This window comes from Helobdella robusta (assembly GCF_000326865.2).
Source record: "Helobdella robusta unplaced genomic scaffold HELROscaffold_18, whole genome shotgun sequence".
NCBI lineage: Eukaryota > Metazoa > Annelida > Clitellata > Rhynchobdellida > Glossiphoniidae > Helobdella > Helobdella robusta.
In genome coordinates this window covers 1,332,217-1,346,584 of record NW_008703981.1, presented here as the reverse complement: position 1 = coordinate 1,346,584, position 14,368 = coordinate 1,332,217, and the positions used below count along the sequence as shown (strand labels likewise).

At 33.1% G+C, this 14,368-nt stretch overlaps 3 protein-coding genes across 3 annotated transcripts; 1 reads left to right on the top strand and 2 right to left on the bottom strand.

The window, feature by feature from the left end:
* On the bottom strand, positions 1 to 2,771 carry HELRODRAFT_191092 (hypothetical protein; the record flags this gene model as incomplete). The annotated part of the gene is made up of 3 exons (XM_009016337.1): positions 1 to 1,824; positions 2,470 to 2,516; positions 2,738 to 2,771. The coding sequence occupies 3 exons, from the start codon at positions 2,769 to 2,771 to the stop codon at positions 1 to 3; spliced, it is 1,905 nt and encodes a 634-aa protein (XP_009014585.1).
* Positions 2,772 to 4,074: 1,303 nt separating this feature from the next.
* On the top strand, positions 4,075 to 10,472 carry HELRODRAFT_191091 (hypothetical protein; the record flags this gene model as incomplete). The annotated part of the gene is made up of 6 exons (XM_009016336.1): positions 4,075 to 4,155; positions 4,349 to 4,655; positions 4,817 to 5,737; positions 6,868 to 6,982; positions 8,607 to 9,003; positions 9,504 to 10,472. The coding sequence occupies 6 exons, from the start codon at positions 4,075 to 4,077 to the stop codon at positions 9,648 to 9,650; spliced, it is 1,968 nt and encodes a 655-aa protein (XP_009014584.1). The 3' UTR covers positions 9,651 to 10,472.
* A 2,623-nt stretch (positions 10,473 to 13,095) lies between these two features.
* On the bottom strand, positions 13,096 to 14,368 carry HELRODRAFT_132750 (hypothetical protein; the record flags this gene model as incomplete). Its single annotated transcript, XM_009016335.1, has 4 exons — positions 13,096 to 13,334; positions 13,380 to 13,573; positions 13,685 to 14,058; positions 14,126 to 14,368. Coding segments are annotated over 4 exons (1,050 nt in total), but the record flags the coding sequence as incomplete, so codon positions are not given.

Below are 14,368 nucleotides of genomic sequence, written 5' to 3'. Positions count from 1 at the left end.
TTACAAGAGTGTTGGCTGACCTTTCTGATGATTTTTCTTGCTGGCCTCATTCGAGCGACAGAAAAACTTTGACCATGATTCTGCAGTTTTTCCAGAACACACCCAGAATCCACAGGCCACTCCTACTATCAGTGTCATGAGATGTTTCAGTACAAAGATGGTCAAATCGGGTTTACTACCAGCATAATTAGCAAAGTGGGATGGGTAGTTACCACAGGCCCACTGCTGTTGCTGCAAGATTACATTACTTCGCAGGTAGTTTGGCTCAAAGTCGAGTTCAAAAACATTTCCAAAATGGCCCTCCCCGGACATGAGGAGGTCTGAACATGTCTGATGGTACCAGCCTTTCACCCACTCGGTCCTCCAGGCATGCTCGTAGAAGACACAACCAACGACGAATGCAACTGGTACAACATAAAGTAGGGCGTATACACCGATTCTCACCATCAGTTTCTCCAACTTGTCTGTCCTGTTACCATCGAACTTCATAGCATTTCTAACTCTGCAAAGAGAGATGAATCCAGCAAGGAGGAAGAATATTCCAACGGACAGCAAAATAATGAGAGGACCTGCAACAAATGCTGTTGCAATTTCTTTATTGGTGAGGCCTGTGTTGCAAATACCAGTCAGTGCATCACCATCAACTTGACCCATGGCCAGCAGCACAATGGTCATCACTCCAGGGACTGCCCAGGCCAAGAGATGAAAATATTGTGATCTGCTTTCTACAGCTTCTTGTCCCCATTTCAAACCTGCAGATAAAAACCAGGTTAATGTCAATATGACCCACCAGATGCAACTTGCCAAAGTAGAGAAGTATAACATGACGAATATGATTGTACATCCTTCTCTCTTTGTACCCTGTGTGATCAGTTCAGACTGAAATGAAATGTCATCATCAAAATGCTCAACAAATTCTGAACATGATATTTTATTGTCCAGTGCATATGCTACAATATATGCAATGGCTATAACACAGTAGCAAGCAGAAATGAACACTATCGGCCTTTCTGGATAACGAAACCTTCTCGTGTCAACGAGGAAAGTTAAAAATGTAAAAAGAGAACTGAGCAGACAGATGCAAGCCACAATGCAAATTATCAACCTGACAAGTTTTCTTTTATCAGAAAGTGAGAACATATCTCCCTTGACACCGCATGGCATACCACAACTCTTCATCACTGAATCACCAATGAACAATCTGTAGTCAGATTTTGAATCTGCTCTCATAAAAGTAGGACAGTACAATTCCTTTGGACCTTGTCTAGCCCCATCATTACCCCCTCTTGATCCCTTATTTGGCCAATTTTTATTTTTACGCCCTTCTTTACTAGAATCCTTTTCTGATCCATTCACACTAACACAGAGTACATTGACGTTATCGTCAGGAAATTTTTTACAATCTAACTCCTCTGGCCACCCATAACCAGCAGCTTTCATTACTGATTCGCAATCTAATTTTGAATTCAAACAAAGCGATCTGCACGGAGGAAGTGCAGTTTCTAACTGTGTACACACAGGTACAAAAACTGAACAAAGGAAAATTTGAATGTACTGACTGCATCTGCTCTGAATCAGTCTGCTGTACTGTGTTATGGATTCTTTGGCATCTGACTGCTTCATTTGATTCAAAACGTTTGGCATTATTGTTTCGTTGTATTCTAAATTTTTGCACTGCTCTATTGTGATTGGTTCGCACTTGCCATGAGTGGGCAGATGAGTGTCGGACAATTTTGAATGATGATAATGATGGGTGTCCATCGGCGAAACTGAAGTGACGAAATTCGTGACATCTCCGACGACAAATATTAAAAATATCAGTTTCTGAGACGAATAAAACTTAAAACGTGCCATACTTAATGAATAAACTTATTTTAAATATCACCAAAATGAATAAATTTACAAAAATTAGTTAAAAATTCGATCGCAACCACAACAAAACTTCATTGCAAAAAATAAAAACTCTGAATAAGGAAAGAGTACGGAGGATCGAAAAATTTATTCCAGCCTGATGAACACAATATAACATAGCCATAATGAATGTTACGTGAGTCCTTTACATGCATTCAAAATTAATTGCTCCTTAAAATTCAGTGTAACGCTATTCTTATTGCAAAGGTTTCACCCTGAAATGGCTAATTTCACCAATTTTTTTGCAACACAACAAACAAGATACGTCATATGTCAGCATCATGTTGTAAATTAAGTTAAATTTTTTCAAAAGCATCAACATCGTCTAACTTTTAGCCAGCTAATTGATGTTAAACTTTTAACAATTTTAAATAAATTCTAACAAGTGATTTTTCAACAGGAAATATCTACGAATTCTACAAACATGCCGGAGACATTCTTATACCCACGTCACATGGACAAACGACAGTACTCACTCACAATCATCGAGATGTGCAATAAACTATCGAAAAGCAAAAGGCCCTTAATGGTCATCGTACTACTATGCCTAATTCTAACCTTGCTACTCGTAAATTTATTAATAGTTTGCGAGGCAATTTTTTTCCCTGGACGTGAGATTAAATTTTTCTATTTTATTTCGAATGAGTGAATAACTGAAAAACATTTTTATTTGTTTAACCGTCTAATAAGAAGGCCTATGACATAAATTGTTGTCGATGTAAATGTGTTGAAAATAGCTGATAATATGATTTTGATAAGATTAAAAAACAATTGGAGCAGATTTTTTTAATGGCATAAGACACGGGCTTTGATTTGCTTTTCTTACAGTCAAATATGAGATTCAACTTTTCGAAAGGCATATTTTGATGCATATTTAATTTTGCATTGTTAACATAAAGTGTTTGAAAAAGTTTCAATTATTTCTTTTATAGAAATCATGTGATGAAAAAAAATCTTACCACCTTCAACTTACCACACAATAACTCGGATATTTGTCTAATAAAAACTAGGGTCAGTCAATAAAAGATACTTGCTTATCCTTTTCAAGAATGAAGATGATAAAATACAACAAATTCACAAATAAAGAAAATTTATATAATTTTCAATCTTCAGTAATAAAAACGATGAAATATAATTTAGTACCTAATCATTTGTTCACAATCGTTATTGGAAAGCACGAAAGTTTATGAAACTAGTGGCTACTAATACAATAAAACCACTAAATTATCGTGAAATGTTCTTAAAGATATTCAAATTTCATTAATATTTGGTTTCAAATAAAATATATTAAAAACATTAATGTTTTTGCATATTAAGTCACAGAAATCTAATTTTTCGAAGTTTTTTAGACGAGAGTATCAAAAAACAAAAACTAGAAAAGTGCAAGCTTTAGACTTTCGACAGATCATGAGAAGTTTACAAGAACTCTTTTTAATAAAAAACGAATAATTTTTTAATGACCTCTGATAGCTTGATTGGCCAATGCACTGGACTGTAACTATTAATGAGATATGCTTTCGATTTTAATACTATAAATTTTCATCACATTTAAAACATTTCTTTATATATATATTATATATTATATATATATATATATAAGATAACTGAATAAAAAAAGGTTTTTAACGTAAAGGTAAAGCATTCTTAGCCAGATCATAAACTTCTTTGAATACCTGAAGAATGAACTTGACTATTGACTATTGTCACTATTTTGACTATTTGTCACGAGGTATGAGCTTTGAAAAACGTTTGTCTCAATAATTTGTCTACTATCTTAATAATTCCAAAGTCTATAATCATTTTAATCATGCTTTTGTGAGGTTAAATGGACATAAAAAACATAGACTTAAAAAATTGTTTAAAAAATAACTATTGGGCCGTTCATTCTTTGCACTACTTCAAATATAAACAATGAGCAGCTTCCTACGTTAAATTCGATAGAGAAGTGGTTGAGTCTCTAAATTATTTTCATCATTAATTATTATTTCCTTTATTTATCGTTAACTGAAAGCAAAATTAATTTGCCTAGTTTTTAGTTACAAATTACATCTTTATTTGTTAACTTTTCAGTTATTTCATCGCCTGTCTGGTCAACTTCGGCTTCGTCCTCTACTTAAAAAAAAAGAAAAAGAAACAGATTATTTTTTTTATTGTTACTCCGACATGGAGAGGTTACACGCCGGCTGGCTGACCAAATCTCCGCCAGAGTACAAAACACACGGACCGTGGAAGTTCTTCAAATCCGTTAGTGAAAAATACATAGTGAAACAATTTGTTGTATGTTTTTTTTAATTTATTTTAATTTTAATATTTTAATTTTTATTTGTCCCATTTGTTTCGGTCTGGTGGGCTAGTCTAGTTCTATTCTATCTAGTCCTAGTGTCTAGTTATCTATGTACATTATTTGAATTTAATTTAGTTCTAAAAAATTTTCAAGAAATGGCGTAGGCGATATTTTGTCCTATATGTGCCTCCATCATCAGGCACTTTACCTGGTAAGATGTGCTCTGCCATTTTGGATTATTACTCTGATGACAAAATGACAAACAAGAAAGGCTCGATAGATTTGGAGAAGTGCCACACGATATTTGTTAATTTCAACTCTGAAACATACAAACATATATTTGTCATGAAGACAGTTTGTAAAGACAAGGAGAGAGATTACTATTTATCATCTGAATCCCAAGAGCAACTTGATGAGTGGGTCAAGTTGCTGTGTGATGTGGTCGGGCTAAATCGAAAAGGTTAGGTTTCTACAGAATATAATCTATTAAAGTTGTTATTACATTTAATTTTTTCCATTTGGGACTGTTTTTGAAAATAGTGTTTAATTGTGTTACTGTTAATTGCCGTAGAATTCAATCTATTCCTACTTTAGATTGAGTATTGTTTAAAATTCTGACAGCCTCCCCGAAACCCTTGTCTCCCCTGAAGAGCCCAGAGGCTCCTGCCCTGGTCCCACGCAAGCAGTCCCTACAAACACCTCTCAACACTTACACGACGTCACCAGTCAGAACCAAGCTGCCTAGTGACTATTTGTTTCTGGAAGATTGTTCATCTGCCTCCAAACAACCAGCTGATGAAGCTGCTTCTCCAGCTCCAGCACTCTTGCCAAAAAAGACAAGGGAAACCTTCTCATCTCATACTTCATCACCATCAACTTATTCTATTTACAACACTCCAACGACACCGTCATCTCATTCTCAATCTATTTACAACACGCCTTCTTCATCATCAACCAAATCTGTCTACAACACTTCTGCAACTAGCAACAGCAGAACAAATGTTGCATCAACCTACTCAGGCAGCTGCATAGAACGAAAGGAGCTCTCCACCAACCACACCTCACCTGACTTCCAACAAACAGACAACGACACTCAAGACGGCATTTACAACACACCACGAAAAACTATTGCTGCCGACGATGTTTATAAATTACCAAAATCTTACCAGAACCAGATCGCAAATGACGAAGACGAGGATGACAGCCAGTTTGAACCAATTTGGATAGCCAAAAATAACCTCGACCCATTTCCAAAAAAACGAAGCAATGCATCATCAGGCAGCAGTAAATTATACATGAATGAGGATTTGTTACACGCCTGTCCGCCGGCTCATAACAGCATCTATGACGTCCCATCGACCCTCACCAAACCCTCTCTCCCTCCTAAATCGCCGGCCCACTACAAAAACCATCTCCAACATCATAATGGTCGCCAACATAAGCAGCCACAGTCCCACCACCAGCAGCAGCAGCAGAGGCAAGATAAATATGTAAACTCCCTAAAGATGGCAGTACAGACGGGTAGATCCCACAATAAGAATGGTAAGCCACTACTACATGGGGTTCATTTTTATTTTAAAATTTTCTAATTATAATGTCATTGAGATACAGTTAAAAGACTGCTTTGTGCAGTGATAAATACTATGAATAATTTGTAAATAATTAGATAATTGAATAATAATTTGTAATTATTTTCCTGCTTATGAGTTCTAATTATCCATCAAGTAATTAATCATTTCTATAATTATTTCTGTAATTATTTTCTGTAATTAATTTCTGTAATTATTTCAATGCAATTGTGTCCAGTGTCATTTAATTATAGTCCATTAAACCTTCATTTTGGGAATTTTAATTGTGAGTTTAATTAGCTAGCCTGGCAATGGGTGCTAAGTTGAGAGCTATTAATATTTCTAGTATGTTAGAAATCTGTGAGTCACCTATAACTGATAATTGTGTACATCATTGTATTACATTTTTTGTCTGTCTGTTTGTTTGTATATGTGTGTATATCATTGTATTACATGTTTGTATGTGTGTGTGTGTGTGTGTGTGTGTGTGTGTGTGAGTGAGTGTATGTGCATGTTTGTATGTGTGTATATCATTATATTACATGTTTGTATGTTTGTCTGTATGTATTTGTGTATATCATTATATTACATGTTTGTTTTTTTGTATGTATGTATGTATGTATGTATGTATGTATGTATGTATGTGTAGGTATGTAAATGTGTTTATCATTGTATTATATGTTTGTTTGTATGTATGTATGTATGTATGTATGTATGTATGTATGTATGTATGTATGTATGTATGTATGTGTATGTACGTACGTATGTGTGTGTGTATCATTGTATTATGTGTTGATATGTGTATGTATTTGTATGTATGTGTGTGTGTGTGTGTGTGGATATCATTGTATTACTACTACTATTAACTGCGTAACAATGTAATGCAAATTTCAAGCTTGCCTAGGTTGGTTTGGTTCAATGGCTTGGGATAGGCTGTATTTCTTTGCTTTTATTTATTACCATGTTTGGATGAATGAATAGATAGATGGATGGACGGACGGACGGATGAATGGGTGGATAATGAATGAATGATTGAATTAATTAATTAATTAATAACTGCATAAAAATGGATTTAATTAATGAATAAGATGAAATTTTACACAGTTATAGTCTGTCACACAGACACAACAATAGCATTCAACAAGGATCAAGATGAAGCTATCTCTCTCACTTCTAAGGCTTCTACTGCTACCAATAACAACAACAACAAACATTTTAGGTGGGTTAAACGGTTGATATATTAGTGATATATCGTTATGATATCATTATTTATATGATATATGTGACAATTATTTGTGTGGTAAAAATTCATTACATTTCACTGTATCACACTTGAATGTTTACTATGTGATGATATGAGTTAATAACGGTATTGATGTGATGTATATGTTTCACATTTATAATCTATAATAAATATATTTTACTGATGATATATCCTAATATTGATGGTATTTAATTGTTGATATTTGTTAATGAACTTCTAATAATGTATTTCCAATGAAGATGAAATAATTATGTCTTAGTGAGGGGTGTGTGTGTTTATGTGTGTGTGTTTGCTTGTTATGTGTGTGTGTGTGTGTGTGTGTGTGTGTGTGTGTGTGTGTGTGTGTGTGTGTGTAATAATTGTATCATCATCTTCATCATTTCATCATCATTTTCATGGTTAAATATTTTTTTCAGGTGCATACATCCATCTATTCTACTCACACAGCACAATTTGTCAATCCATCCATCATCATCATGGTCATCTGTCACTCCCCATAGAGATAACATCATTTAAATGTTTATGGTGTTTTGTGGTTATGTATGTGGTGGTGTCTGGTCATATTCATGTTCAAAGTTAATTAAGAGAAAATTGATAATATTAATAATTAAATTTATATATTCCTATAATTATGTAAATACCTATTGATCATGATAAGATTCAACCAATACATATTCTTTACTTCTGTACACATTCTTATTTCATTTTGCTCTATAAATGTTTGCCAATATGTGCTTAATATGTGTTTAGCTATTATATATTTTTCTATTTATTTTTGCGTCCATTCAATCTTTCATTTATTCATTCATCTCATTTGTTCATTCCTTCGTTCGTACATTCATTCCATTCGTTCATTCTTTTATTTGTTTGTTTTTTTTATATTTTTTTTATTCATCATTTTATGGATGTTTTAACTCATTATGATCTGCTGTTGCATCTCATCTGACTAGTAAGTTGTTCATTTCTTTATTCATTCATTCATTCATTCACTTATTCATTAATCTGCCTATCTATCTGACCATCCATCCTTTTATTTACTGTTTAGTTATTTATTCATTCATTCATTCATTCATTCATTCATTCATTCATTCATTCATGCACTCATTCATTCATTCACTCATTCATTCACTCATTCATTCATTCATAAACTTGTCTACCCTCCATTGTGAATTTCAATGTTCTTTTGACTTCAGCTTCCTCATTGCTGTACTCACTTTATTGGAATTTATATTTTTTCATTGTTACATTATTATTATTATTGTTGTTATTATTATTATTTCACTAATATTATTATATTATTATTATTGTTATTTATTATTATTAAATGTAGCTAGCGAAATTTTTAATACCACGAGTAAATATAACCCTGTGTATATATGATATAATATGTTCAAATCATCAGGTCCAGAGGACATTTCATTTTGTCAATCATTAATTCAATTGTTTCAAAATATCCTTCATCTTTTATTCCATCTATCCATCTCATCCAATCCATCCATCTCATCCATCCATCTCATCCAATCCATCTCTCCATCCAATCTCATCCATCCATCCATCCATCAAATATTCAACCAATCAGATCACCGGACCTCCTTCTACCTGTGAAAGTTGGCAACAAGTACCATTCAGAAAACATCAAATCATCATCATCGAAATCGGCTACGTCATCGTCTTCGTCATCGTCTTCGTCATCAATTGACGTTGGCCACGATGATGATGATGATGATGATGAGGAGGAGGAGGAGGATGGTGGTTGGAGGGATGGTCGGGAAGATAGCGCGATTGGCTCGACGTCTGGAATTACGAATGGCCCGAGCGACTTGCTGAAGTTCGATAGATGGGAGCGCCAGAGAAAAACCAGAATGTCGTCCGATTGTAATGTCTTTGTTAACGATGACGTCATCGACGGAAGAGTGACCACTGCTGAGAATAAGACGACGACGACGGACTCCACAAAACCTAATACCGCAATTCATGTATGTATTAAATTTTTTTTTGTTTTTTGTTTATTGTATGTTTTTATGTTTATGCCCGTTTGTATATGTGATTATCTCTCTCTCTTTCTCTCTCTCTCTCTCTCTCTCTTTCTCTCTTTTTCTGTCTCTTTCTCGTTTTCTCTTTCCGTCTCTAACTCTTTATAGTTCTCTCTTTGTTTGTGTACGTAGTTGTAATTAATTCAAAAACGTGTGGTTGAATAATGATGTCTTCGTTATGCATGGGAATTAACTAATTTTTAAGATTACTGCGATACGGGAGCTGGGAGGTTTTTAAAGTTTCTTTGTTTCTGAGTTTTGATTTTGTGTCAAATATCTTTTGGATAAAAATACAAAATTTTCGGTTTCTTGTATATAAATTTTTTCAAATTTTGAAATCTGTCGAAAGTTTCTCAATCAATATTAAATTATTTAATTAAAAATATACATTTATTTAAATTATTATAATAATAATAAAATAAAATACATCTTTACTCTGTCAGTACGCCGACCTTGACTTTGAAGGTGATTCGAATGTCGAGTCCCGACCGCCCAAACTTTTATTGGACAACAAAATCGAGTACAAAGAAATCGACTTTGAGAAGACAGATGCCCTGAAAGTTACGAGGGAGAACTTGCACTCGCAATGATTTTTTTTAGCGTTTTTTTGTTTTTCAAGTTAATTTTTTAGAGATTCTAAAGTATCGTCGAGTAATTTATGATTCTATTGTGGCTTTAATGATAGTTTTAGTACGATTTTCAATTTGTAAATCGATGCTGGTAGGTAACACCCGGGTAATTAATTTGAGGTTTTTTCCATATATTTTTTTCTATTTTGATTCAATTTTGGTGTTCAGATAACATATCTAATAATAATAATCATCTGATGATTTTCAACTGAAGTTTAAAACTGTTTTCGAGTTTGCTTAAATCTTCAATCATATTGATAAGTTAGTGGCCGTAAAAGAATCTTGAAACTTTAACATTGTTAGCCGTGTGTGTATGTGTGTTTGTTTGTATCACGAACTAGATTTGAATAATTTTTCTAATTTTTAATAGCTTATATTAATTAAATAGCCTATTTATATTTAATTTTGTGATGTTCGTTATCTAAAAGTGTCATCTTGAATCTACGATGATGAATGAGAAACTTGTCTTTCCTTGCTTTTTATTGAGTAACCACAACGTAAAGCCGTATTTCTTTTAATGTCGTTATGTTTGTTTATTTATTTTTTAATTAATATTTTTTTTTAATATTTTTAATCAAATGTATTTTCTTGAATTTACACTTTTTTTCTTGATTATGGCGTGAAATTTATATTTTTATATCGACTTTATTTTACGTTTTAATTGGTTCATTTTCAGACGTGTATGAATGTTAGAAGGTTTTCATCATTGCATTAATTGCATTTTCGTTAGCAACATTTTTTATCTAATGTTATCAATGTGATCTAATGTTACATTTGAACTGTTTTTCAGCCATTTATCTTTCAAAATAATCATTTTTTCTTCTTAGATACTAGACTGTATCTTCCTGTTTGATACTACACTGCATCTTTATGTTAGATACCACACCTCATCTTCAAGTTAGATACTATGCTGTCTTCAAGCTAGATACTAATCTTCAAGTTAGATACTTCACTGTATCTTCAAGTTAGATGCTACACTGCTAGGATAACGCTATATCTTAGAAAAGTTGGCTTAGCGAATAAGCTTTGTTATTTTCGCTAAATTGTTACTTGTACATGACACAACGTGTTAGTTGTTTCAATGCATTCATACATACACAAACACACATACATACATACATGCATGCATACATACATACATACATATATTTGCACACACGTTCATATCATTATTTTAGTTTTGTTACACTTAACTAAGTTTGGCATTTATTGATGTATGTCTATTGGCATTTCATCAAAGTTAGAACAGCATCACTATTACAACTCATTACATTCAAATGTTCATTTTCAGATATTTTTTTAACAATTTCCGCGCTTATATATGTGTGTGTGTATGTGTGTGTGTGTGTGTGTGTGTGTGTGTGTGTGTGTGTGTGTGTATGTCTATGTATTTAATACGTTTGAAATTATTAATATCCGAACGAATTGTGTTATTTGATTTCATTATCAGGTAATGAAAATTTTAATAGTAAATAAACTGCTCCCGTGTTATCGCTGGGAGTTATGACAATTTTAATTCGTTCTTATTTGATTATATTTTAATATTATTATATTATTTTATATATAATATTTTTGTATTATTATTATTTTACATATATACGTGGCTTACAATTTGCCGATAAATATATGTGTTGTAGGCATGAAAGAGGATGGAGCTACTCGAATATGACTTACAAACGTACAACCCCTCGTTGGATGCAAAATAAGGTTGCACTCATATATTCAGAATAAACCTACTGGTTTATTCTATATTAGCACCTATATCACTGACTCATTGTCACGAACACTAGAGCAAGTTCGGGCTTAACTGCTGGGATGGGATTGTTGCATCACCTCATCTTGCTTCCCATTTATTAAAATATACAATGAATAATATTATAAAACTGCTCTCAAGAATTTACGTTGGAATTGTCTTATTTTTTTCTATCATAAACTTTGCTTGCAAACAGAAGTGTTCATTCTTTGATTGACGTCATCAGTGTCGCACGTGGTTCACTGGTTCACCGTTAATGTTTAATTCGTATACTAACTTTTTATAGATACAATTTTGTGCAACCAGAACTATATAAAATTTGTCAAGATTCAAGTTATGCAAATGAACAGTCATTCTGTCTTATTACAATTTTTGTCAGCAAATTCACCATTGCAAGTTTAGCTCTATATTTTTTTTTGATCGTGTATGATTAAGCCGACGTTAGTAAACAAGCAAGCTGTAAAGTTCCCAATTCGTTGGTTTGTCTGGTCGGAGTTTGACCGTTCGTCATCAGTTCTCGGTTCTAATCTAATCGTTGAGATATTGTTTCCATCATGTCCGAATACGAATTGGTCTCTAGGGGATCTCTGAAACTCAAGAAAGTTTCTGAGCACAAAATTAAAAAGTTTGTTTCTTTCATTTCAAACCATTTAATTTTTAATAAAAATTAAATTTAAATTTAATTAAAAATTAATTCAATTTTAATTAATTTTTAATATTAAATTTATTCATGTTTATTTTATCTAATTAAAAATAGTTTTTTAATAAAATTATATAATAATTAAACAATAAATTAGAAAGAAAAGCAAAAAACCGAAAGATGTGAATGAGAAGGAAATTGCTGAGATGGTGAACTCTTCAACAGTCAGGCCAGTGGAAAAGAAGACAGCTGCAGAAATTGCATTTGAGAAGGCCAAAGAAAAGAGGGTTTGATTGGCATCATTCTTTTTTTGATTACAATTTAATATTTAAAAATACTTTTCAATAAACATTTTAGGAATAAATAGTAAACGATGAAAGTATGAAACATTGATTTAAAATTATTTTTCTAAATGTTAACTAACTTACTAACTATGCAATGTTTCTTCATGGAACCTTCAGGTACTGGAGGAAATTATGAAGAAAGCATCAAAAACCCACAAAGAAAGAATTATGGTGAGCCATTAATTTTTTTAAATATGTCTCAGAGTGTGAAAATACCTAATAAACATCCATCCTATACTCATTTTTCTTAGTTAGTCTCATGTGTCTTTTGGTGGTATTGTTATATCAATTAATCATATGAATTACGTGTTAATCTTTTTGACCTAATATTTTTTTAAAATTATTTTTTTTAGGAGTTCAACCAGAAGCTGGACAGCCTAACTGAACATTTTGATATACCAAAAGTTTCTTGGACAAAATAACATTTGATTCAAAACATTTTTTACAGATTTTTTCAAATGCTATCTCAAATTTTTTCATAAGTATATATATGTACATTGTTCAATACCGGTCAGTTTATTTTTGCCATTTGATGAAATAAATAAATTAAAAAAATTAAATATCTACATCATGACTTGTATCATCGTTGTCGTCATCATTATTATCTTCAATCATACTCTTCAAGATCTTAATCATCCTCGTCACAATATCTTTCCTGCTATCATTTGGTTTTGGACTGAGACAGCTTTGCATGAGATGACTCAGTCCAAAAAGTGTATCGACATTGTGTGGGACATCATGGAGGAGGCCAGCATTTGAACCACCGGCCTCTGTGTTAACTGGCGACAATATATTCCTGCAGACTGCGTAATAATTATGGTCTGAGTACAAGCCATTGCATAAGTTCTTTGTCGTCGACGGCCAGTGTTCGTCGTGCTTGCATTTTTTGGTGATGTCGCTGTTGCTAACTTCACAGATTGTTGGTGTTTTCAGGTAGTTATCTTCATGATTACCGAGGTTTTCTTTTTTATTTTCTTCCAGCTGCCACTTGTCAACAATGAGGATGTTTCGTGCGCTCGTGTAGAAGAGTTCCTTCGTTTCTTGTTTGTAGTGGAACGTATCTGCGCCAACCTTCATCATGTAGATGCCGTATTGAGATGGATTGAATGTGAACTTGTGGGCTATGTTCAACAATTTGAGAGCCAATCTGAAAACAATAAAATCTATTCTTATTAATAAAAATCATAGAACAAATTAATCTACTTTTAGAAAAATGGCTGGTAGTTTATTTGTTTAGCTAATGATTTATTATTGCAACCTTATTCTGAAATTCCAAGGTTCATCATAGAATGTGTACAGAGGTTTGCCTGGGTTTTCATAGACAACCACTCTGCCACATGCTCCTAAATATTGAGGGAATGGCCAGTCAGTTGACTTGGAGAAGATCTGATAAATGATTGGTTCTTGATTCCTCCATATTGTCAAAACCAACTGTATTCTTTCTGTGTTTGATATATCTATGGAATCGAGCATTTCAGTGTATCGGAATGTGATGGCACTAATTAATCTTTCAGTTGGACATGCAGTCATCATTGACTGCCCTCTCACTGCTTCTAAAATCCACTTGGACCCAGATTTTGGAAACAGTTCTTTCGCTGCTTCACTGATGTAACATTGTTGCTTCTTCTTAGCCTGTAAGGAAAATTGTGTGCAAACTGAAATGTTAATGAGTGAAAAATGTTTGGTGAATGTATCACACCTTTGTGCATATTTTTTCTTCCCAGGCCTTTGTGTTATGTTGTCCACCTAGTTTGGAGATGATGACATCTATGCCATTGACATGCTTGCCGTGTATTATGTGCTGGTTTGAATAAAAGAGTCCATTCAAACTTGAACTCTGATCAACTAGAATTTCACCATTTTTAATGCTGCTGCATGCCTTGAATCCGTAGCAAGCAGGACATTTGTCGTATTCAAGGAATGTTGGTCGATTTAAAACGTT